The sequence below is a fragment of the Physella acuta genome, unplaced genomic scaffold, assembly GCF_028476545.2.
Source record: "Physella acuta isolate Inbredline_101_S28 unplaced genomic scaffold, ASM2847654v3 ptg001892l, whole genome shotgun sequence".
Lineage (NCBI taxonomy): Eukaryota > Metazoa > Mollusca > Gastropoda > Physidae > Physella > Physella acuta.
The window spans coordinates 13,299-36,393 of record NW_026733397.1 but is presented as its reverse complement, the minus strand read 5'-3'; the positions used below and the strand labels follow the sequence as shown (position 1 = coordinate 36,393).

The 23,095-nt window shown below is 36.4% G+C and overlaps 3 protein-coding genes and 1 long non-coding RNA gene across 4 annotated transcripts; 3 read left to right on the top strand and 1 right to left on the bottom strand.

Annotated features, from left to right (window-relative positions):
• The first annotated feature begins 142 nt into the window (after positions 1 to 142).
• Positions 143 to 3,281, top strand: LOC131931110 (uncharacterized). The gene is made up of 5 exons (XM_059287818.1): positions 143 to 278; positions 736 to 855; positions 1,170 to 1,272; positions 1,393 to 1,526; positions 2,988 to 3,281. Exons 1-5 carry the CDS (start codon positions 153 to 155, stop codon positions 3,174 to 3,176), a joined length of 672 nt encoding a protein of 223 aa, XP_059143801.1. The 5' UTR covers positions 143 to 152; the 3' UTR covers positions 3,177 to 3,281.
• A 2,394-nt stretch (positions 3,282 to 5,675) lies between these two features.
• LOC131931109 (uncharacterized) lies at positions 5,676 to 13,330 on the top strand. Its single transcript, XM_059287816.1, has 11 exons — positions 5,676 to 5,797; positions 6,490 to 6,713; positions 7,761 to 7,873; positions 9,193 to 9,278; positions 9,750 to 9,846; positions 10,500 to 10,663; positions 10,936 to 11,075; positions 11,302 to 11,424; positions 11,544 to 11,646; positions 11,771 to 11,895; positions 12,452 to 13,330. Exons 1-11 carry the CDS (start codon positions 5,749 to 5,751, stop codon positions 12,692 to 12,694), a joined length of 1,467 nt encoding a protein of 488 aa, XP_059143799.1. The 5' UTR covers positions 5,676 to 5,748; the 3' UTR covers positions 12,695 to 13,330.
• Positions 13,331 to 14,916: 1,586 nt separating this feature from the next.
• On the top strand, positions 14,917 to 16,093 carry LOC131931108 (uncharacterized). Its single transcript, XM_059287815.1, has 2 exons — positions 14,917 to 15,030; positions 15,473 to 16,093. The coding sequence occupies exons 1-2, from the start codon at positions 14,967 to 14,969 to the stop codon at positions 15,793 to 15,795; spliced, it is 387 nt and encodes a 128-aa protein (XP_059143798.1). The 5' UTR covers positions 14,917 to 14,966; the 3' UTR covers positions 15,796 to 16,093.
• Positions 16,094 to 16,187: 94 nt separating this feature from the next.
• Positions 16,188 to 20,484, bottom strand: LOC131931105 (uncharacterized). Its single transcript, XR_009384231.1, has 3 exons — positions 20,265 to 20,484; positions 16,793 to 16,854; positions 16,188 to 16,350 (listed from the first exon to the last, which is right to left on the bottom strand). It is a non-coding gene; the product is annotated as an uncharacterized LOC131931105 (long non-coding RNA).
• Between the last annotated feature and the right edge of the window lie 2,611 nt (positions 20,485 to 23,095).

The window sequence follows — 23,095 nt, the reverse complement described above, 5'->3', positions numbered from 1 at the left end:
ATTATATATTTTATCCATATATATATATATATATGTATATATATATATATATATATATATATATATATATATATATATATATATATATATATATATATATATACATATATATGTATTGCGAATATTTATTCATACTAGGCAAACAATGGGTGATGCTTTGGGAGAGTTACTATGACAACAAAGCCGACCGTAAACAAAGTTACGCTTTTAATGGATCACGTGACACGACAACATGGGTGGACGTGGACCTAGCACAATGTTACACGGTCAAGAAACAGGTAGTGGCCGACAGTAGAAAATTTATGGGACTCATTACACATCAATCATCTGCATTGGGTGTCGTGTTTTCCAGGTGTTATGTTTACTGTTATACACAACGTGAATATGCAAGATTTTTAACACACACTCACTAAAACACATAAATATATATATATATATATATATATATTGATAGACATGTGGATATATTGATTGATTGATTTTTTGATTTTTTGATTTTTTGATTTATTGATTTATTGATTTATTGATTTATTGATTTATTGATTTATTGATTTATTGATTTATTGATTTATTGATTTATTGGTTGATTGGTTGATTGATTGATTGATTGATTGATTGATTGATTGATTGATTGATTGATTGATTGATTGATTGATTGATTGATTGAATGATTGATTGATTGATTGATTGATTGATTGCTATATTATTCATTAATTTATTTATTTGTACGTTTAGGTGTGTGCCAAGTTAAATCTCCCTCAGTATTTACAAGTCGGCATAGACAGTGCCATAAATCTAAGCAAGGTCAAAGGTGAAGTGTTCCAAAAGGTTCACACCTGGGAGATCAACTCACAGGTGTGTTTAGAAGTTTTCTCGAAATTCTTGACGTGTGAAGACTAGAAACACATTTGTAAACATTGTTTCTTCCAGTCGACTCTTCGGCGCCCCCCCCCCCTTCCTAAAGAGAGTCTACCGCCCCCTCCCCCGTACGAAATGGAATTTATATAGATAATATATACTTTTACCAGTGTCCGCCCTCACCCCCCCCCCCCCCCCCCCCCGGAAATTTCAAGTGACCACCCAGAGGAAAAAAGTTTGGAATAAATATTGTTTTTAAACAAAACTTATTTTAACCAAAGCACAGTTTAACAAAGAAATACTTTTCGCAGATTGCAGTTGAGCCATCGTCCCGAGCCCATGCTCAGCTGTTAGCGAGACAAGAGTGCTCTGTATATGAGTTTGAGATTCGAACCACTTTGTCTGACCGGAAAGGTAACTTCCTTGTTCTAAAATAGAAATGAAATATTAGATAATTTTTTTCTATCATAAAGATTCTTACCAAAACGTGCTCCAGCCCTCTAAAGTATCCTGTTGTATTGCTTTTGTCACCAGGAGTCCTCCCCATTAGGTTTACTAGCGTGATTGGCTGCGAAGAACGAGAGCTTCGATATGAGGTGACCATTAAAGACTTACTGCAAGCGTTTAGGCCAGTGGGAGAGGGCGGAGTTCTTACCCCTGAAGAAAAAGTGAGTTGTTTCTCTTTGCTTTGTATTTGTGTTGAAAGTTTTTACTAGATTCAGCATACGCATTAAAACCATAATATATATGATAATTTTTTAGCTGCTTGATTTTAATGCTTTCGTACAAAAATAACGTTCAAATCATAATAAAATATCTACTACCAAACCAGCTTCAAATTTTAAGTAATTACATCTAACGCTGCCTTGTATTAATTTTTATACTATTATTTATTACCAACTTAATTACCCGCGTTGCCGTGTATGGGAGATAAAGCAGTTCCAACGGTTATTCATACAACGAAATACTTTACATTAAGAGCTTTAGTTGTTACTCTGGTTGGAGTTGTGAAAACCAAATCAATCGATAGATCTTACAAGAGTTGACAACCGCGGGAAACTAAATCAACCGATAGATCATAAAAGAAAATCCGCTGAAAACCAAATCAATCGCTAGATCATACAAGACATCCGCTGAAAACCAAATCAATCAATAGATCATACAAGAGTTGGCATCCGCTGAAAACTAAATCAATCGATAGATCATACTAGACATCCGCTGAAAACTAAATCAATCGATAGATCATACAAGACATCCGCTGAAAACTAAATCAATCGATAGATCATACAAGATATCCGCTGAAAACCAAATCAATCGATAGATCATACAAGACATCCGCTGAAAACTAAATCAATCAATAGATCATACAAGACATCCGCTGAAAACTAAATCAATCGATAGATCATACAAGACATCCGCTGAAAACTAAATCAATCGATAGATCATACAAGACAACCGCTTAAAAAACCAAATCAATCAATAGATCATACAAGACATCCGCTGAAAACTAAATCAATCGATAGATCATACAAAAGTAGACATCCGCTAAAAACTAAATCAATCGATAGATCATAGAAGAGTTGACATCCGCTGAAAGCTCAATGAAACCATTGTACACACCTTAACAAATACAGTGGTACCTCGACATACGAGTGCCCTGACATACGAAAATTGTTTAAATACGAGCATTTGAGCGAGCCATTTTTTCGCTTTGAGTTACGCGCAAAATATGAGATACAATGAATCGGATCCACGGGATTCACAGTTAAAAGATACACACCTGAAATAGTTGTATATTATCGTGCATCGCAGCTAGTTCTATGATCCTTTTCTCTGGTTCCCTTAACATTTTGAAAGGGAGGAAGTAACAAACCTCTTATACAGGTTTTGTTTCAAACTGCCTGCACGTGAAAGTGAGTAAAGCGTGTTGAGAAAGGCAAAGCCCTGTGAAGAAAAAAGCAGGCTTACATATTTAACGAAAGTTATAATACATTATCAAGTAGCATTAAAGACCAACTGTGTTCAGTGAATTTTAATTAAAATCGCGTAAATTTAGGGATAAAGTTTATCATTATGAGTTTGGTGAAAGTTACTTTTCTTATTTAACCCCCCCCCTCCCCCCACTACAGGCCTGTGTGGAGTTTGTGGAGGAGAAGTGGCTGGACAAAGATGGCGTGGAGCACTCAACCACCCACCCCCAGATCATCACCCGGGGCTCCTGTGTCTACCTCAGCTGGACTGACCAGAAAGTTGACATCAAGACCAGTCCATTGTCAATGGACGAGTCCACTTCTGATGGGGACAGCAAGATGAACTGATCGCCCGTCAGTCATACTAAAGTAGACCCAAGCGTCTGTTCAATGTTTGTCTTCGATTAGCCAGACTACATTCGTAGATGGTATTGATACAAAATATCCTCTAAACCTTACTCTACCCATTACAAGAAATAAAAATCTTGTTCTTAATATAGCAAAACTCTTAGCAGATATTTACATAATTTTTACTCGAGTAATCCTAAAAATATTTTGTTTTTTTTCTTCTGTTTTCAAATGTAAGAAATTTCAAATAATTTCAAGAAAATTGGCATGATTTAAAGCAAGTTATAATATCTACATTAAGTGTATAATATTTTTAATTACATATTTCTTAAATATTTCAATCACCAAAATCTCCAAGCTGTTTTTATTTGAAGGGAGTGAAATCAGATGTAGGAAATAAAATATTTAAAAATAAGTTTTTACAACTTCATATCTTAACAGATAACTAAACAAAATATGTCATTTTTCATATCGTTATCTTGTCTATGTGGATTGATAAAAACATTAAATTTTTTTTCCAACATTATTGATTACTTCAAATTGATCATAAATTGCTGATTTTAAAAGTTGAAATTTTTATTAAATTATATTTTTATTTTTTAAATAATTTTTAGAAAAATGATTAAAGAATAGTGAATTTAAGCATATAATGTGTCTGTGTTAAAATCATTTATTTCAAATTATAGTTTCTGAAATAATAGAGAAAACGAAAATGTCGGGTCTGGTTTTCCATAAAAACCAGAAAGTCAAAAAAGCATTTCAATACAATTCTACCACAGCAGTTTTGTTCACGCTCCATTGATTAGACCACACGGACCAACTGTGGTCACAACCGCAGCTAACTTATGTCTCGCTCTATTTGGTTGCCGTTGTCTGATCCAGTAAGTACACCTAGCTCTGACATTTACCTGTCATGAAACTAGACAACACTGACCAACTCTGTTCACAACCTCAGCTAGCTTTGTGCTGGCTCTATTTGGTTGCCGTTGTCAGACCCAGTGGATAGACCCAGCTCTGACATTTACCTGTCATGAAACTAGACAACACTGACCAACTCTGTTCACAACCTCAGCTAGCTTTGTGCTGGCTCTATTTGGTTGCCGTTGTCAGACCCAGTGGATAGACCCAGCTCTGACATTTACCTGTCATGAAACTAGACAACACTGACCAACTCTGTTCACAACCTCAGCTAGCTTTGTGCTGGCTCTATTTGGTTGCCGTTGTCAGACCCAGTGGATAGACCCAGCTCTGACATTTACCTGTCATGAAACTAGACAACACTGACCAACTCTGTTCACAACCTCAGCTAGCTTTGTGCTGGCTCTATTTGGTTGCCGTTGTCAGACCCAGTGGATAGACCCAGCTCTGACATTTACCTGTCATGAAACTAGACAACACTGACCAACTCTGTTCACAACCTCAGCTAGCTTTGTGCTGGCTCTATTTGGTTGCCGTTGTCAGACCCAGTGGATAGACCCAGCTCTGACATTTACCTGTCATGAAACTAGACAACACTGACCAACTCTGTTCACAACCTCAGCTAGCTTTGTGCTGGCTCTATTTGGTTGCCGTTGTCAGACCCAGTGGATAGACCCAGCTCTGACATTTACCTGTCATGAAACTAGACAACATCGACCAACTGTGGTCACAACCTCACCTAACTTATGTCTCGCTTTATTTGGTTGCCGTTGTCTAACCCAGTGGGTACAAGGCCTAACAGCTAATATGAAGTCAAATTAATTTGTTACACTTAATGACCTACTTAAGGCGGGACTATTCGTTTATAGGGCTGGTAAGTAGGTCACCAACCAGTTCCATGGCTCATGCCGGTTTTATTGAGCCGTAGAACTGGTTGGTGACCTACTTACCAGCCCTATAACGTAAAGAACAAAACTGCTACACACAGCTATTGGCTGGTTCCCGTTGACCTTTCAACTCTGTAGAGCGTCTCTGAGTCCACTCAGCGCTGGTAGGTACCTGGCATGAATCGGCGAAGGTAAAGGCCACAAGACAACAGCCCTGTACCTCGGGTCTTTAAATTATTGTTATGCTGAGACATAAAGATAATACGCGTGAATATTGCATTTCCGCATGGGCTCTTTCCGGTTACTATTTTCGGTGAGTGCGTGTGGGGATAGGGGGGGGGGTGTATCAGATTATTCTAAACCTACAACTTAAGTATCTTTTTAAAAGTAAAACTTTAAAAAGGCACACATACAAATTTGGCCAATTTGGAACAGAGAGTGTAGACATTAGATGTAGCGGCTTCAAAGAAAGTCTCGTCTATGGTGGTGTTATACATTATGGCTACAGTTTTTTTATCAATAATATGTTTCATGAAAATAAAAGAGAATAATTATCAGTATTACATTTTAAGACTCTAATCTAATGTTTTACGCTAATACGTGCACACCACCTTAAACACACCAAATTAACAGTTTGGTTCGGGAATTCCCATCAATAAAGCGCAACACAGTGTGCACGTAATAGCGCGTTCGTGACTTTGACACATGGAGATTGATGGATAGGAGATTCATGTAGAAAAGAAAATCTATTTATCGATACTTACTTAATGAAGGGCAGCTTCCATCATAAAACGATGTTTGAGGAAGAAGAGATAAGTAAGTGTTATGTTGAGGCTTCATAATGTTGCTTGTATATGTTGTTTATGTACCATTGGTGAGAGTAGGTTCGTGTCACCATGTACCATTACACGGAGTAGGTTCGTGTCACCATGTACCATTGGTGAAAGTAGGTTCGTGTCACCATGTACCATTGGTGAGAGTAGGTTCGTGTCACCATGTACCATTGTACTGAATAGATTCGTGTCACCATGTACCATTGGTGAGAGTAGGTTCGTGTTACCATGTACCATTGCTGAGAGTAGGTTCGTGTTACCATGTACCATTGCTGAGAGTAGGTTCGTGTCACCATGTACATTGGTGAGAGTAGGTTCGCGTCACCATGTACCATTGGTGAGAGTAGGTTCGTGTCACCATGTACCATTGGTGAGAGTAGGTTCGTGTCACCATGTACCATTGGTGAGAGTAGGTTCGTGTCACTATGTACCATTGGTGAGAGTAGGTTCGTATCACCATTGACCATTGGTGAGAGTAGGTTCGTGTCACCATCTACATCGGAGGGATTAGATGCGTGTCATAGGACTCGAAATATAGCCGACATGGTGCTACACATCTCCCAATAATCTCCTTCATCTACACACACACACACACATACACACACACACCACCACCTTAGCACCTCAACTCTTTACACCCCACCCACACTAACATCCAACTCTCTTTACAACCAGCGTGCGATAAGATCTACCCCGGAAGAGGCGGAAAATGGAAAAACCCAGACTGGCCGTTAAGAAATAGTGAGCCATGGATAATCCGTCTTCGCGACGAGCTGTACATGGAACTGGGCATCCCACTACAGCTGCCTCTACGGGTCCTGTTCATCTTCTTCCCCATTTTAATAGCTTTTGCGTGTTGGCAGGTCAAGGTGACACTGGAATACCTAGAAATTTTCCAGGTGGGTAAAAATGTCAAGCGTCTTATTTTTAGTACACTCTCAGTTAACTGTTTGTTACGTAACTAATATGGTTTAATAATTTACACAGTGTCCTATTAGTAGTCTGCTGGGATAACTTCCAAATTGCGCCCCTCCCCCTTGTCTATGTGCTTGTGTGTGTGTAGTTTTTTTTATATAGATTTTTAAAAGGCAATTAGGACTGCACACAGGGTCGTAGTATAGAATCCCATAAAATATTGCGAAATCCCCGATACATTGATCTCAGTTGTCGATTACATCTACGACTCAAAACGCACATTGTATTACATCATTAGAACCATTGAAAGCATTAATTGGAGTAAGACAATTGTGATATTTTTTTAATGCTGGTTGACTGAATAATGCAACAAACACCGAACCAGCTATTTGATCAAATCTGCCTTCTCGCACAACAACAAATACATAACAGATTGTACTGGTTAATGACAAAGTAAAAATCGGGCGAATGAGGCTGGTACTGATGTAGAGTTCCAGACAAAATATCGGATCTTCGTCTGTAGGTTTGTAAAAATATACCAGTGGAGGACAAATTAAGAGATAGAAAAGCGGTTGGATAGTGAACTCCTTGAGAAAGTTACACAATGTACGGGCGCTGAAGCTCAATAGGGCTTGTAAGTAGGTCACAACTTCTCGTTCTCGTACTTGCCAGCTAGTAGATTTCTAGACCGTGGACTTAGAAGCCATATTGAAAGGGAAGAGAAGAAGGTGGAGGGGAACAAAACATCATAGAGGTGATTTTTTTGAGAGAAGTATGGTTGACTTGTCATGGCCTGAACTTAAAAAGGTAGCCACACATCAAGTTCGTTGGTGATTTGTCCTCTCAGCCCAACACTCCTTAGGGAGCTGAAAGGTTTAAAAAGAAGAGGTTTCATTGGCTGATTTAAGGCTGAAATATAATTGATGAGGTAGACGGAAACGAACTTTGCTGAACTTTTTTTTCCATAATTAATGTAGCATGAGTGAAGAAAACAGGTATAGCAAACGTACTTGTTTTTTTTTTCGTTTCAGCTCTTTGATCAACTAGAAATTTCTCTCCAATCCACTTTGAAGGCACTGCTTGCTTTGGTCACGACCTGCACCCACATTTTCCTGTTTATTATGTTCGTGGACAGGTGTGAGAGGTAAGGCAAGTTTTCACACAAGTAATGGTCGGTGAGTTGGTCAGTCAGTGGGCTGGTCAGTGGGCTGGTCAGTGGGCTGGTCAGTGGGCTGGTCAGTCAGTGGGCTGGTCAGTGGGCTGGTCAGTGGGCTGGTCAGTGGGCTGGTCAGTCAGTGGGCTGGTCAGTGGGCTGGTCAGTGGGCTGGTCAGTCAGTGGGCTGGTCAGTGGGCTGGTCAGTCAGTGGGCTGGTCAGTCAGTGGGCTGGTCAGTGAGCTGGTCAGTGGGCTGGTCAGTCAGTGGGCTGGTCAGTGGGCTGGTCAGTCAGTGGGCTGGTCAGTCAGTGGGCTGGTCAGTGAGCTGGTCAGTGGGCTGGTCAGTGGGCTGGTCAGTGGGCTGGTCAGTGAGCTGGTCAGTGAGCTGGTCAGTGGGCTGGTCAGTCAGTGGGCTGGTCAGTCAGTGGGCTGGTCAGTGAGCTGGTCAGTGGGCTGGTCAGTCAGTGGGCTGGTCAGTGGGCTGGTCAGTGGGCTGGTCAGTGGGCTGGTCAGTGAGCTGGTCAGTGAGCTGGTCAGTGGGCTGGTCAGTCAGTGGGCTGGTCAGTCAGTGGGCTGGTCAGTGAGCTGGTCAGTGGGCTGGTCAGTGGGCTGGTCAGTCAGTGGGCTGGCAGTGGGCTGGTCAGTGGGCTGGTCAGTCAGTGGGCTGGTCAGTGAGCTGGTCAGTGGGCTGGTCAGTGGGCTGGTCAGTGGGCTGGTCAGTGGGCTGGCAGTGGGCTGGTCAGTGGGCTGGTCAGTCAGTGGGCTGGTCAGTGAGCTGGTCAGTGGGCTGGTCAGTGGGCTGGTCAGTGGGTTGGTCAGTGGGCTGGTCAGTCAGTGGGCTGGTCAGTCAGTGGGCTGGTCAGTCAGTGAGCTGGTCAGTGGGCTGGTCAGTCAGTGGGCTGGTCAGTCAGTGGGCTGGTCAGTCAGTTGGCTGGTCAATTAGCTGGTCAGTTGGTTGAATATTGAATCTGTCATTGTGTTAGTTTGTTGACTTACCAGCGTGGTGATGGGATGATTTGGTCGTTGCGTTGGTCAGTTTACTTGGCAGTGGGCTGGTCAGTTTACTTGTCAGTGGATAGATCAAAAGAATGGACTGGACGTTGGTCTTTCGGTTATTATAGGATTGGTCAGTAGATTGGTCAGTAGATTGGTAGTAGACAGGTCGGTAGATTTGTCAGTAGATCAGACAGTAGATTGGTCGGTGGATCGGTAAGTGGATCTGTTGAATGCTCAGTCAGTTGATTTTAAAGTCTAACGTTGTATTGCATATGGTCTCAAAAAAACAAACATGTGCTGATTTCATTTTAGACACTACGATAGAGAAACGACACTGGAAGAAACTCTTGCTATAAACGAGACTTATAAGCGGCCTAAAGACATGAGAAAAAAACGTGGTAAGGGAAACAACAAACAAACAACAGCAAACAATTTCTTTTCATTTCTACACACACACAAAACGAAGCAGTGGCGTAGCGGGGTCGGGTGTCACCCGGTGCGGTCCGCACCCCCCGCACCCCCCTCGCTACGCCCCTGAAACGAAGTATATGCTATATCACATATATTAAAACTTATACACCTCCCCCCCCCCCCCCCCCCCCAGTCCCACACACGATATCAGGCACCTGCGAAGCACATGGTAATAAAAGATGTGACACTCTCCCTCCGCGCTAGGCTCATTTATCAACCGCCCTTCAACGTAATTCGAAGTATTTTGAATCGAGCGACACCTAGCACAACCCAAACTCTAACACATAACACCCTCACCTAAACGTAGCACAGCACGCTCTAGCTGTTTAGCACACTTTAACAAAAGTATAGATCATCAATTCTTCCCTGATTTAAAAAATTGAAATGATTTTATTCAGAGTTCCTTAAAGAAAAGACAAATTTAAAGGATAGTCCAGTTTTATCCATTGAGCTTGATGACGTCATTTATCGTTACGCCTGGCAGAAGATGATCAAGTGAGTACCTAAAACAGCATTTTTTTTCATTTCTTGAACATAGACTGTACTCACAACAAATTCAGACTATAGAAAAATGAATACGTGCATAATCGGTCTTCATTTTTTCGCTTTGTATTCTACAAACTATACTTCAGTAGTTGGATTATAAATGTACGAGCCGACCCGCGGCGTATAACACGCTGCTATTTAGTTTTATTTTCTACTTCTCAGTAATTCATAATTTGTGAATTCGACAGTACCAATGCTGTCACTGAAAATATTTGCTTTAAAACACTAAAAAACTCCTTTCCCCCCAACCTCCCCCCCCCCGTGAAAGCAGCCTCCACTTAGTTACCTCCACTAAGTTTAAAATAGTTTCAAACTAAATTATCTGCCCCTAATAGCCGTCGCTAAACCCGGCTCTACGATTGTAAACATTTAGCGTGAACCACAGCTCACCAGACCATGTGGGGGTGGGGTGGTTGCGATATGCCTAGAGAGGAAGAGAGGGGACTGATAGGCGCGCTTACAGCTTGGTGTTTTCTATCGTCTCCAAAAAGAGAATTATATATATATATATAGATTGATACGTAGTGCATATCCCTAAAATCCTAAATTACTGCGTGGGAATGTGTATTTAGTGCTGTGCAATAACATCTCATTTAATCCAGGGAGTCGGATGACATCGAACAGTGGATGATGGAGGAAACTAAGGGTCGCTACACCTGTGAGGTGGACTGGACGGCGCTGACCATCGACCACAAGGTCACCAAGTTCTCTCCCAAGGTGAAGGACGGAACTGTGATCAAACACCACCGTGGTGATGTGGAAACAGGTGATCATTTTAAAAATCGATCAAACTGTTTCGTGGCGGAGCTCTGTGTCCCAGGGGATGGCAGAGGGGGTGGGGACGTGGGGGGTGGGGACGTAGTAGTGTTTATGGGAACTTTCGATTTCACAACCCTTATGTCCTTTGTTTTATAGTGTGGATATTTTATTTCCACAACCTCTATGTTTCACTAATGTATATTTACTGCCCAATGCACACACCTATAAAGATAAAGACACCAAAGACAAATTATATATACTTCGTTGTATTCACTTCAGGCAAACAATGGGTTACGCTCTTCTCAAGTTTCTATGACAACAAAGCCGATTGTTCACAAAGTCACACTTTTAAAAGATCATGTGATACCACCACATGGGTGGACGTGGACCTAGAACAATGTTACACGGTCAACAAAGAGGTAGTGGCCAGCAGTAGAAAAATGTATCAGAATGATCATCGTTATTATCAGGGTGGTGTATTTTCGTGGTGGTCTCATAATATTGCTTACCGCTCTACACAACCCCAAGAATCATGAATTTCAACACACACACTATATATATATATATATATATATATATATATATATATATATATATATATATATATATATATATATTTATATATATATATATATATTCATTTAGGCGTGTGCCCTGTTAAACATCCCTAATGAGTATTTAAGAGTGGGCATAGACAATACTCTCAACCTAAACAAGGTCAAAGGTGAAGTGTTCCAAAAGGTTAAAACATGGGAGATAAACACGAAGGTATGTATGTAAATTTGTTTGTTTTGTTGTCTTAACTCAGTGCTATTGCTTTTTTCACTGTGATCAAAGTGCGAGGATATTAAAAAGTTTTTTGTTTTATCAAGAAATGTTTTTTGCAGGTTGAAGTTGAGCCATCATCCCGAGCCCATGCTCAGCTACTAGCAAGACAAGAATGCTCTGTCGTGGAGTTTGAGATTCGAACCACTCTAGCACACCGTAAAGGTCACCCAACTTTCTTGATCTAGAGCCAAAATAGTTATATCTACAAGTAAAATTTTATTTTGACAATGTTTCTATCTTAAAATACGTGTTCTAGCTCACTAAATTATGTTTTATTTTTCAACAGGAGTGCTCCCTATCACCTTCTCAGGCGACGAACATTGCGGGCTCCTATTTTTTGTGAACATTGAGAACTTACATGAGGCTTTTAGACTTGTTGGAGATGGTGGAGTTCTAACAGAAGAAGAAATGGTGAGTTATTTCCCTTGTTTTTTTCCCAGGCAAAAGTTTTTGCGACACACATCAAGTCCATTAATATAATCTTTTGATATATAATTCACCTGATTATTCCGTTTCGATTAGTATAGTGGGTTTTAACGTTCGAAAACATGTCACAATTTTATTAGATTTTCACTTTTATACAAAGTAAAGAGGTAGTATTTTGGTCGCGTAAAATATTAAATTCGATATTTTCTCAAATCGAGAATGAAAAAATCAGTTCTGTAACCTTGTCTGCGTGTATGAAGACACTGAGTTTCAGTTAGGTGGACGAATTTTATTGATGTGTTAGATCACTTACGTTGACTTCTATAAACTTTTGAACCACTACCGGTAACCGGACACCCACAAAAAAAAATTCAAATTAATTATTCCTATGTTTGATTATTTGTTTTTATTATTTGTAATATTATTCCTAGATACGCTGAGAAAAACTCATACACAAATCAACACATAGTGATAAGAAAAAAAAAAAAATTATTTTTATTTTTATCCCCTCCCCCACGCCCACTCCGCTCTCCCCCCACAGGCCTGTGTGGAGTTTGTGGAGGAGAAGTGGCTGGACGAAGATGGCGTGGAGCACTCGACCACCCACCCCCAGATCATCACCCGGGGCACCTGTGTCTACCTCGGCTGGACTGACCAGAAAGTGGACATCAAGACCAGTCCATTGTCAATGGACGAGTCCACTTCTGATGGGGACAGCAGCATCATGTCCGTCAGTCACACGGAAGATGACTCAAGCGTCAACTCATTTGTTGTCGTCGATTAACTCGACCTGCGTCTGCTGATGGTATCGATACCAAATATCCTCTAACCCCAACAATGTTTGTTACGATACACACACAACATTTGTATTAGTCTTAAACCAAACGCTAAGCAGCCATTCACGTCACTTTACAAGTATAATCCAACCACTTTAAACGATTAAAACAATTTTTTTTTCTGAAATCATTATTTAACCAAGTCTTCAATGTTTTAGGATTTTAATAATTTCAAACTAACATGAGTGAAAACAAGCATTTCAAGATCTGCATTTAATTATTTTTTAATTAATTTAGTTCCTTTAATATTTAAATTAGCTTAGCTGTTAAATGAGGTAAAAGCGTATGTTGGTACTGGCATATTAATATTCAACACATAGGAACCAGCAATTGTTGCAACGTTCTATTAAGTAATGGCATGGAGAAAATATTGAGACAATTTTTAAAAATTCTATCTTCATAGTGTGAATAGATGGAAATCATTTCATTTGTAGCTAATTATGCTGATAAGGTTCATATTTATCACAAAATATTTAGAAAAAAATATTAAAAAGGGCAATTTTATAAAATTAAGCATGATTTTTTATCAAATTGCATCAATATTTTTAATACATAGATTTATAAAATGAATAAAAATTCGTTATACTTAATAACAAAATGTGGCTGTGTTATCGTTTTTTTTTACTTTAAATAATAGATAGAACTGCATGAATATGTAGAAGAGCAGATAAAGTCTGATTTAGATCAAGAGTCTAAATATAGCACATGCCAAAAGTAGTTTTTTTATTCACAACACCGACCAATCTGGTCACAACCTCAGCTAACTTATTTCTCGCTCTGTTTATTTGCCATTGTGTGACCCAATATAATTAATTTGTTACACTTAATGACCTACCTTAAGACAGGTGTATTAATTTGAAACGTAAAGAACAAAAAACATTTCACGCAGCTATAGACGGTCGAAAGTCTTGGGGCCTCTGCTAGCTCTAATACACAGCACGAATTGGTGAAGGGAAATACTTGTTTTTAAAGATTAACTTCTGCTACTTAAAGAAAATGAATAGTGTACAGGTGCTACTGGTCATTTGAGGTCAGGTTAGAATAGGGTAGAATAGACTCGTACTTAGGGAGGAGTGCGTGTGTGAGTTGAGTTCACCCTACTGTGTAGTAACCCCCGTGTGCTATGTCTTGTAATACCAAGGTCGAATGCGGGTATAAAAGGGCGAGTGAACGATTGTAGGGGGTCAGCGGTTAGTTGCTAGCGATTAGGACGAGGGCTACTCTTGAATGTATGTATTTGAGACGGAATAAAGGTAGTGAATGTAGTCACGAAGAGTTGTTGTTTATCTGAAACTAACCCGTACATAACAACAGGCTAATTACACAGAGACGTCTTCAGATTAATCTATTGGGGAGTGAGTGCTAAACCTATTGGGCTTGTAAGTTGTTAAAGTAGCTTACCAAGTTCTCGCTCCGGTAGTTGCCAGCTGGCGTTTTTTTGTTTTTTCAAACCAAATGTGAATATTTTTTATTTATTTTTTTTTAAGTTATGAAATCTACTTTCGTTTTTGGAATAAAAAAAACTCCGACAATAAGTTGTTTTAAGTAAATTAAGTTTAAAATAACACACATACATTCGATATAGATCTAGATAGATCTAGAATACAACCTGTATAATAATAATACATCTATAATCTATATAAAATATGATATTTATAGGCCTAAAAGATTTCAATCGTAAATCTGAAATCAAGCATAATTTAATTAATAAATATATAGATATAGCCTAGATCTAGAGTCTAGATTTCTAGATCTAGAATTCTATATCTAGATCTATGACTTTAAAAAAAAACCCTCTTGAAAATTCCGACTTAGACAGTAACATACGACATACAGGATTTATTTTTAATTTATAGACTCAAGAGTAGTCTAGAGATCTAGATTCTAGATCTAGTTTCTTTTATTTTACAGTGTAGTTGAGTGGAATTAATTACTAAATTACTAAATAGGCTATTTACTTTAAGACAGGTAGACTATAATATGTTCCATATCAATTTATATATAGAATCTAGATTATTCTAGATCTAGCGAAGTTTAGTGTAGTCTTGTTGTAGAACTTAAGAACTAAATGTAGAGTGTAGGCAACTGTAGTAATTTAGATCTAGAATCTAGTACTGTGTGACGTCATTTTAGGGGGTGGGGGTCTGGCTTTTTGTGACGATGTGTAGGGGGAGGGGGGGAGGTAAAAATCGTCAAAAAAATGCGTGACGTCATTTATAGATGACCCCCATGGAGAAGATCCACACAGAAACAGTTGAAGGAAAGGGGCCTAACATTCAAACAGGTAGAGGTACCAACATGATTTTAGAGATAATGTAGATATACATATATATATATATATAGGGGGAGGGGTAGAGAGAGAGAGGGTTCATCTGTAAATTGCATCACACATTTTATTATGATTTTTACCTCCCCCTCATAAAGGAGGGCAGTAAAAAGAAGAATGTATGATAGCTGGGTAATCCTAATTTATATAATCAGATTATTGTGGTAAATAAAAGTCAACATATCTAGCCTAACAAAATGCCATGAATTTAAAATATATATTATGACTTAGAGAAAGTTTGGTGAAATGGAAATATCTGCAAATTTGATTTATTGATGATGTGTAACTTGCTTATATTATTCCTTTGGAGCTGATATTAATAAAAAGTTAATGAAATTATAGAGTTTTATCCAATTGATGTTTCTAAAGCCTTGCATGAACTTAATTTAAATATATTTAGCTGCCCAGGCAAAGAACCCAATGAATTTTCCAGAATTGGCTTGTCGTTTGACCGATGGTAACAAAGAGAATCACCCAGGATCTTCGCTGATAAGAAAATCTGAAGACATACCTTATTCTTCTATATCTAAATGTGATTTGTCTAATGAAAATATTTATTCAGTGACAATTGCTAAAGATATTTTACCATTATTTCAAACATCATCTTCTGAAATGTTGTTTTCTATCTCTAAACCTTCCACAATTTCTTCAAGTTTCAAGAGATATTTTAACATCATTGCCTACTTCCCACAGTTCTTATGTTCAAAATTTGCAATTTTCTGAGAAACAAAGTAATAATAAATTTGTACCCAGTGTTTTAGTTTCAGCTCCATTAAAATTTAATAAACCAATCAATTTCAAAATTAAATGTTTCTTATCCCATATGAAAGTAGTCTGTTTTATTTAAGAAAAATCACCTTTAAAAAAATTTAATGTTTGAATGTCAATAAATTGTTGACATGGACTGGTTTGCGGGTAAGCTTTTATACTTAGTGTACAATAAAGATTCAGTTTTGATGTCAATATAGTTGCTTCTGAAAGAATTAAACTATAAACAATAGCATTTATATTAATATCTCAATGGCAGTTCAGTATACTTTCATCATTGTTTTCAAATAACAAAACAGAACTAGAGTTTTAAAATTGAAAAAAAAAATGAAAAGAATTTCATAAATGGATGGTTTTTTAATTACTTAAAACAGAAGATGCATCAATACAGCATTACAATGTATATGATTAATATTTCTTTTCATGGACAATCATCATTTAAATTCTTCATTAAAAGTTAAATTCAGCTTCCTTGTGTCTAAAAATCCACATCCATGCTGTTCCATTTACCTAGAAATTAAATAAATAATATTTTTAACAACTTTCTGTAATATGAAAAAATTTATCATTGATTAAAACAGACAGCCAATATAGCAGTTGAATTAAAATTCACCTGTTTCTGTGACATTTGCATGTAAAATTAGAGTGTTCAGAGGTATATACCCAGCCACCTTTAATTTCCCTATCTTGAGCCAGGTACTCATGAGAGCTGGTACTCATGAGACTTAGGACATCATACCAGGACTAAAACCAGGGATCTGAACTCTTATCTTTTAGGATAGAAATGTGAAAGCTACTGTCTGACAGTCTCACTATCAAACCATGCATATTAATACTTACAATATATAATCTTAGTAGCAACATATTCTTTAAGAATTAGAACACTGAATCGATTTCAAACTAGGGCTTAAGCTGAAAAATGGCTTATTATAAAAAAAAAAATTCAGCTCACCTTTAGTTCAAGATCAGCACCAATAGCCACAGTAAAGTGTGAGAAAATTGCTTGCCAAGTACCTAGGGAATTTAAATATAATAAATTATTAAGTTTATCCATATATTATATTAAAATAATTATTTAACTAATATGAGATATTAATATATATATATATATATATATATATATATATATATATATATATATATATATATATATATATATATATATATATATATATATATATATATATATATATATATATATATATATATATATATATATATATATATATATATATATATATTTATTTATTTATTTATTTATTTATATTTCTAAAAGGTTTAATTTATTGTAAAGGTTCTCAGTTTTCTATCTACTTAGCTTGTCTTAAAAACTAAAATATCTCGTTTACAGTTAACCATATCTTAACTATTACAAAACTATTAGTTTCATTTTCATTACTTGTAACTAAAAATTATAGTCAATAGATCTAAAACTTAATTCTATTAACAGCTAACTGTAACCATACTGACTCTGACCAATTTATTAATTTTTGTACCCTGTAATTCATTAATAATTAGGCTTATACTAAAAGGCCGAAAGTTATCAATTGTAGATTTTATAGTCCCTGGTCTAGACTAACAAGACTAGCCTACAAGTCTAATAGTACTAATACACATGATCTAGTTTATAAGTTTACTACTAGGCAACTTGCTAGAAGACTAGTACTTAACCAAACTTTAACTTGCTAAAAATAAAAGGGCCTAATACAATAGTAGATGGCCTAGTAATACTTTTTTTTACTGTGTTACTTACAATGCTTTTGGTACTATTACTATGACTAACTAACTACTAACTAAACTCTTTTGTAGCTTGATGGATATCTATCATCTTGCTCTTCTAGTAGTCTACACTACTTACTACTTAGAAAAGTAGTAGCACTACTGTAACAATTTCAAACTAAATTTAATCTATATATTACTAGATCTACTCATTGCAACACTGTAGTCTGATAAGTCTGTAAGCCCTAAATGTACCTAGATCTAGACCTAGAATCTAGATTCTAGTCTAATTTAGTTTCAGTCTAGTTATTAGTACCTACACTCTACAATAGTCTACAGTACTCTACACTACACTCTACTACTACTCTAATCACTCTACTGGCTACTGATCTAGATCTAGATCTAGTCAGGGATGAGACCAGACCAGGAAAAAAAATTAGGAAATTTTCTTCGGATAATAACTCAATATGTTGGATAATAACTCAATGTTTTATCTACTTTTTATCGCAGTTAATCAGCTTCATACCGCAGTAAGCAGCTTCATACTGTTATTGTACTAATTAATTGTTTAATGAAGTTAATATTTTAAATACAAGAAGTTTATGTTACTCTAAAATAACATTGAAAGTCTTGTCTAATTGCAATTTAATGTTTACCTTATAAACAACTTTTTAAAAACTACAATGTAACAAAAGTAGCAATTAAGTTTTATTTTACCATGAAGCTAATTTAAACTGTACTAATCTATGTAGATTCTAGATGTACTCCTGTTTTCAATTTTTTAATAGGGGGTCTAATGCCTAATATATATTCTTTTAAAGATTGGATTGGTAAAAATATTTGTCTCCAAATGTAAAGACCCTAGATTAAGATTAGTTATAATTTGAAAATTTTAGGTTCATGTGATGGAAAAATGAAATGGACCAGGTTAGCTAAAATTACAAAGGGTCTGATGTGTGAACCAAAGTTAATCATTTTGATAGCCAAGCCACATCGATATTTATGTTTTTTTTTTTTGGAATAAATGTAAATTGTCAGTTTTAGGGGTCATCCAGGTTTTTTTGACGATATTTACCTCCCCTCTCTCCTACAAAAGCCAGACTCCCCCCCCCCCCCTATAATGAAGTTACACCTCAGCCAACAAATGCTCCCCCCCCCCCTCCTCAAAATTAATTTTTTTTTTAAGCATCGATTTTTTTCTAAAATATTGACAGAGGTCGACCAACAGAGGGTATTTTATTCAATTTCTATTTCTATTACAATGTTTTACAACAGTTTTCTAATAGCGGCTAAAATGCAGTTGTTTCTAACATTACTTTTTTAAAATACAAAAATATGACGTTACACTATCTTACGAGTGTGACATTATTTATGGAAGACCCCTTATTAAAAATTTAAAAACAGTCTGAACGTATTTTTTCTTCCACAAACAAGACACGGTCGTAGTCACGTTGAGTTTAGTATTTTTTTTTTAAATCTGTAGGCCTACGAAGCGAAGCATACGTATTGCTGGAACAGCTATTTGAAATTGGGTGTGACGTCATTTTTTTCCCCCACAAGCAGTACCGAACACGTACTTGGGGTCAAGGTGAGGTCACAAGAGCCACCGTTGCTACGAGGTGGGGCGGATTAGTCGAGTCCTCATAGTCACCTTTTACAAGGATTGCAATATTAATTTGAGATTGCGAAATAAAATAGAAGCAGAGGGAAACTCTAGGTTTAGGCGGGTTAAAATACCGATAGGTAAATTAGGCTATATCGATAGCTAGATTACCAGGCTTAAGAGATGTAAGTTTCATTTAAATAACTGCATTATTTTAGATTACCTTTTCCCGTGTTTTTGATTAATAGTTAACTGAAAATATCAGCGGAAAATTTGGACTAAAAAAGAGTGCATTGAAAAATTCGAAAGTCCGCCGAAATTCCGAATCTTAATCTACATTTAATCTTGATCTAGGACCGTCAAACCTAGCGCAATCGACCAATAAAAAAGAAATGCGCATATTCGAGTGTCCGTTTGACCTTAGTACAGTAGTTGTCGATTTAAATTTACATACGAATAAGTGGAATGAGCATGTCGGCCCTTTCCGTAGAAGACATTTCCGTTTTTTTTTTCCTAATTTTTAAAACTTTGTAAAAAATCGACAAAAATTGGAAGTCGGCGGAAAAATTCGGCGAAAATTAAATCAGCGGAGGAAAATCGCAACTGAAACGGAAAAATCGGATTTCCGCTAAAATTCGGAAAAGTCACATCCCTGTCTAGTAAATAGCTAGAGTAGATCTAGTCTAGATTCTAGAAATAAAAAAATTGATTTAAAATTAAAAACAGGTTAGCCTTACTAGGCATTACTAGAATCTATAAGTAAGTCGTAGGCTGAGTGAGACTGGAAGTCATCCTCATTTTCCTGTTGTTTTAGTTTTTACCGTCATCCTTTTCTTAATATTTTTAATATTTTATCTAAATCACTAAAATACTAGATCTAGAATCTAGATCTAATATATTCTAAATCATGAACTTATACTCTTAGAACTAGATTAAAGCAATGTAGATCTTAGTTGGTAGATTCTAGAATCTAGATCTAGATCTAGATCTAGGTCTAGATCTGGGAATCTTAAGTCTCGTAGCAAAGACTGAGTAGAGTCAGGGTAATGTCCCCTAGCCCTGGACAAACTATCAACAAAAGAAATAAAATCAATATACTTACCGCCACAAAACTTTTATATTAAAAAATGCATACACATGTGTTTGTTCCCATCCATATGAACAAAACAGCGTTGAAAGTTTTTACAGTTGTTGCATTTCTGGAAGGTTTGATGATTTTGAAATCTTGAAGCGGGACCTACTAACAAATAGCCGCCATGTTTTTTGTTATCAATGGGAAACCCCGTTCACAACAATTGATTTAGTTCGAAAACTTTTATCTCTCCCTGGCTAACTAGACACGAATTAACGCGAGAAAGAACGATAAACTTACAAGTTCTTATATGCTAGGTATATAGAGATAAAAGAACAGAACGCAACGCTCATAACGTAGTTCAAAACACAGCATACACTATAAAATAGACAATAAAATAAAACAACAAACACTAAAAATAAAAATAAAAACATGCACAACACAACAAAATAAAGGTACACTATACAACAAATAACTAAAAACACGACAAACTACAAATGCACCAACACAAAGGGAGCGCCGAACGTGGTAGATAATATAAAAAGCTCATTACTGAATTATATATAGTCGAAATAAAGAATAAAGACTGCGATGTTGTCTTACGGACTTATTTAATTGTTTTCTGCATCAATTGTAAGACACCAAAATTAAAAGGCAACGTGACGTAAAAAGCGCCCCGACCTTTCAAAATGGTGGACGTGGGGGGGGGGGGGGCATTTTCACCAACTCGAATATCTGAATATAGGCCTAATTTGAGGAGGGTTCGCAAAATTGATACTTACTTCTGGCCATCGAATTCGATCTCTACGCCTTTGAATATTACCCTGGCTTTATTTTATGTGATATATAAAAAGTTATTAATTATTAGATATTTTTTAATATATGAAATTTTATCAACTTAGTTGTAACTGTACTCAAGTTATCGTGTTTACAGACACACAGACACACACATACTCTCACACACACAAACACACACACACACACACATACGGACAAGATTGCGAAGTTTTTCCGACTCAGGGGGATGTAAAACGTCGAGATTTGCAAAAATCTCGATTTCTTTTTTCACGATTACAAGACTTTCTCTATCTACTTCGAGTATACGAGAAAGTAATGCAAGCGTTTGTTAAATTACTATTATACTACTAGTAATAATTTCTTTGGTTATTTATAGCTTTAATGAAACCGGAAGTAATTTTGTATTTATTAAACTAATGTTTTAAAATATTCAATTTTGGTTGAAGAAATATGCTTTCTGGCAACAAAAATTTGGAACCATTAGGAACCAGCTTTTATGCCTATTGATTTTCTAAGAAAACATTTTTTTTCCATTTCATAAGGATTTAAAATTTTATGTTCAAAAGTTTAAAATTGCGCGTACCTCCAAGAAAACACGAAAGTGATTTTAAAAAAAAAAAGTAGGCTAGTTTAAACTAGACATATTTACTTATAAAATATATCCAGTATAAACTAGCCTACTGAGTGGTCTACACGATTTTTCCTGTTATAAATTTCAGTGTGGTCTACACGATTTTCCTCCTATAATCACCTAAACTGTAATGGGTCACTTCCAGAGATAGAGACAAGCATTCACGCCACGGTGCAAGAATGACCTTGCAGGACTCTTTTGAAGGTGAACTGTTCACAGGTCGGGTTGACCTTGCCGAGAAAAACGTCACGCTTATACAAGATAGGCCTCAGGTAGAGGTTCGTACAAACTAGCAATGTCTAGTATGGATTGTACGGATAAGCCACACGTTAAATTAAGAAGCTGAAGAGAAAACCATCGACGACGATGAACTGTTCAAATCTGTTGTTTATAAGAACGCCATGTTTACTCTAAATGCGCTGACCGCAAAGGAGACGATGTAATCTCAATTTTGAATAACTATTGCTATATTGCTTTTTTTCAAATTCAAATCAATATTATGCATAATAATAACAACATAAGCACGCCAACTTATACTTTGATTACTAATTGTTTTATTATAACACTTAATTGTATTTTTTTTTGTTTATTAAAATAATTTTTAATGAGTATAAGGAAATCGACTAACAATAAATTTAAGTCATAAATAATTTCATTAATATTTTATTATTAATATAGAGTAACATTTTATGATCAATTTTGCATATCAATTAGAAACAAACAAAAGCATTTGCTTTAGCATACTGAAACATTTTTAAAAAAATTAAATTAAAAAAATACGGAAGATAAATAAAAGTGGATTAGTAGTACCGCAAAGTTTCTAATGGGTATAGCTACCATTTTAAAATAGATCAAATATCATTTGAGTAATAAATTATTGTTTCACTATTTGAAATTTACAATTTTCTAGTGGATCTAAATACAGCCGCCATTTTGTTCGCAAAATATATTAGAGTAGTTTCCCTTTATATCATTCTGTTATTTGTTAGGAGGACAATTAGATCTCTGAGCTTGTTGCCAAAAAGCATATTTGTCAACCGAAATTTAATAGTTCTATTTTATAATTAATTTTGTCGTGCGAACGCCATTCAACTACTAGTTTCAACAAAATATTTTTTCTAATATTCTGATAGGAAAACTTTAAAAATATGTATTCTCTAAAAGCGCTATGAGATATGTTACTAGCCTCTGGTAATTGATATGCATCACCAAAGCAGATGTGTAATTGAAGCTAACAATGGTTAAATGTTTTATGAAAGAACTGGCGCAGATTGAACATTAGTAAAAACAAAAGTAAAAAGATTCCTCTTTACTCTTAATGATTCATTGGGCAGATGAAGTAGAGTTCACAGATTGGAAGTTGAGACTTGCAGGTTTGTAGTCTAGTGCTGTTATCAAGGCCACGCCGTTGCATTGAACATAGTAGTTACCT

What these genes read in the sequence shown, in the direction of transcription:
- LOC131931110 (XM_059287818.1), top strand. Translation starts at nt 153, where the DNA reads ATGCTTTGGGAGAGTTACTATGACAACAAAGCCGACCGTAAACAAAGT. An exon ending in CCTGGGAGATCAACTCACAG is followed by an intron (nt 856 to 1,169) that starts GTGTGTTTAGAA and finishes TACTTTTCGCAG; the next exon opens with ATTGCAGTTGAGCCATCGTC. An exon ending in TTCTTACCCCTGAAGAAAAA is followed by an intron (nt 1,527 to 2,987) that starts GTGAGTTGTTTC and finishes CCCCCACTACAG; the next exon opens with GCCTGTGTGGAGTTTGTGGA.
- LOC131931109 (XM_059287816.1), top strand. Translation starts at nt 5,749, where the DNA reads ATGAAGGGCAGCTTCCATCATAAAACGATGTTTGAGGAAGAAGAGATA. An exon ending in GCCTGGCAGAAGATGATCAA is followed by an intron (nt 9,847 to 10,499) that starts GTGAGTACCTAA and finishes CATTTAATCCAG; the next exon opens with GGAGTCGGATGACATCGAAC. An exon ending in CCGTGGTGATGTGGAAACAG is followed by an intron (nt 10,664 to 10,935) that starts GTGATCATTTTA and finishes TATTCACTTCAG; the next exon opens with GCAAACAATGGGTTACGCTC.
- LOC131931108 (XM_059287815.1), top strand. Translation starts at nt 14,967, where the DNA reads ATGACCCCCATGGAGAAGATCCACACAGAAACAGTTGAAGGAAAGGGG. An exon ending in GGGGCCTAACATTCAAACAG is followed by an intron (nt 15,031 to 15,472) that starts GTAGAGGTACCA and finishes AAATATATTTAG; the next exon opens with CTGCCCAGGCAAAGAACCCA.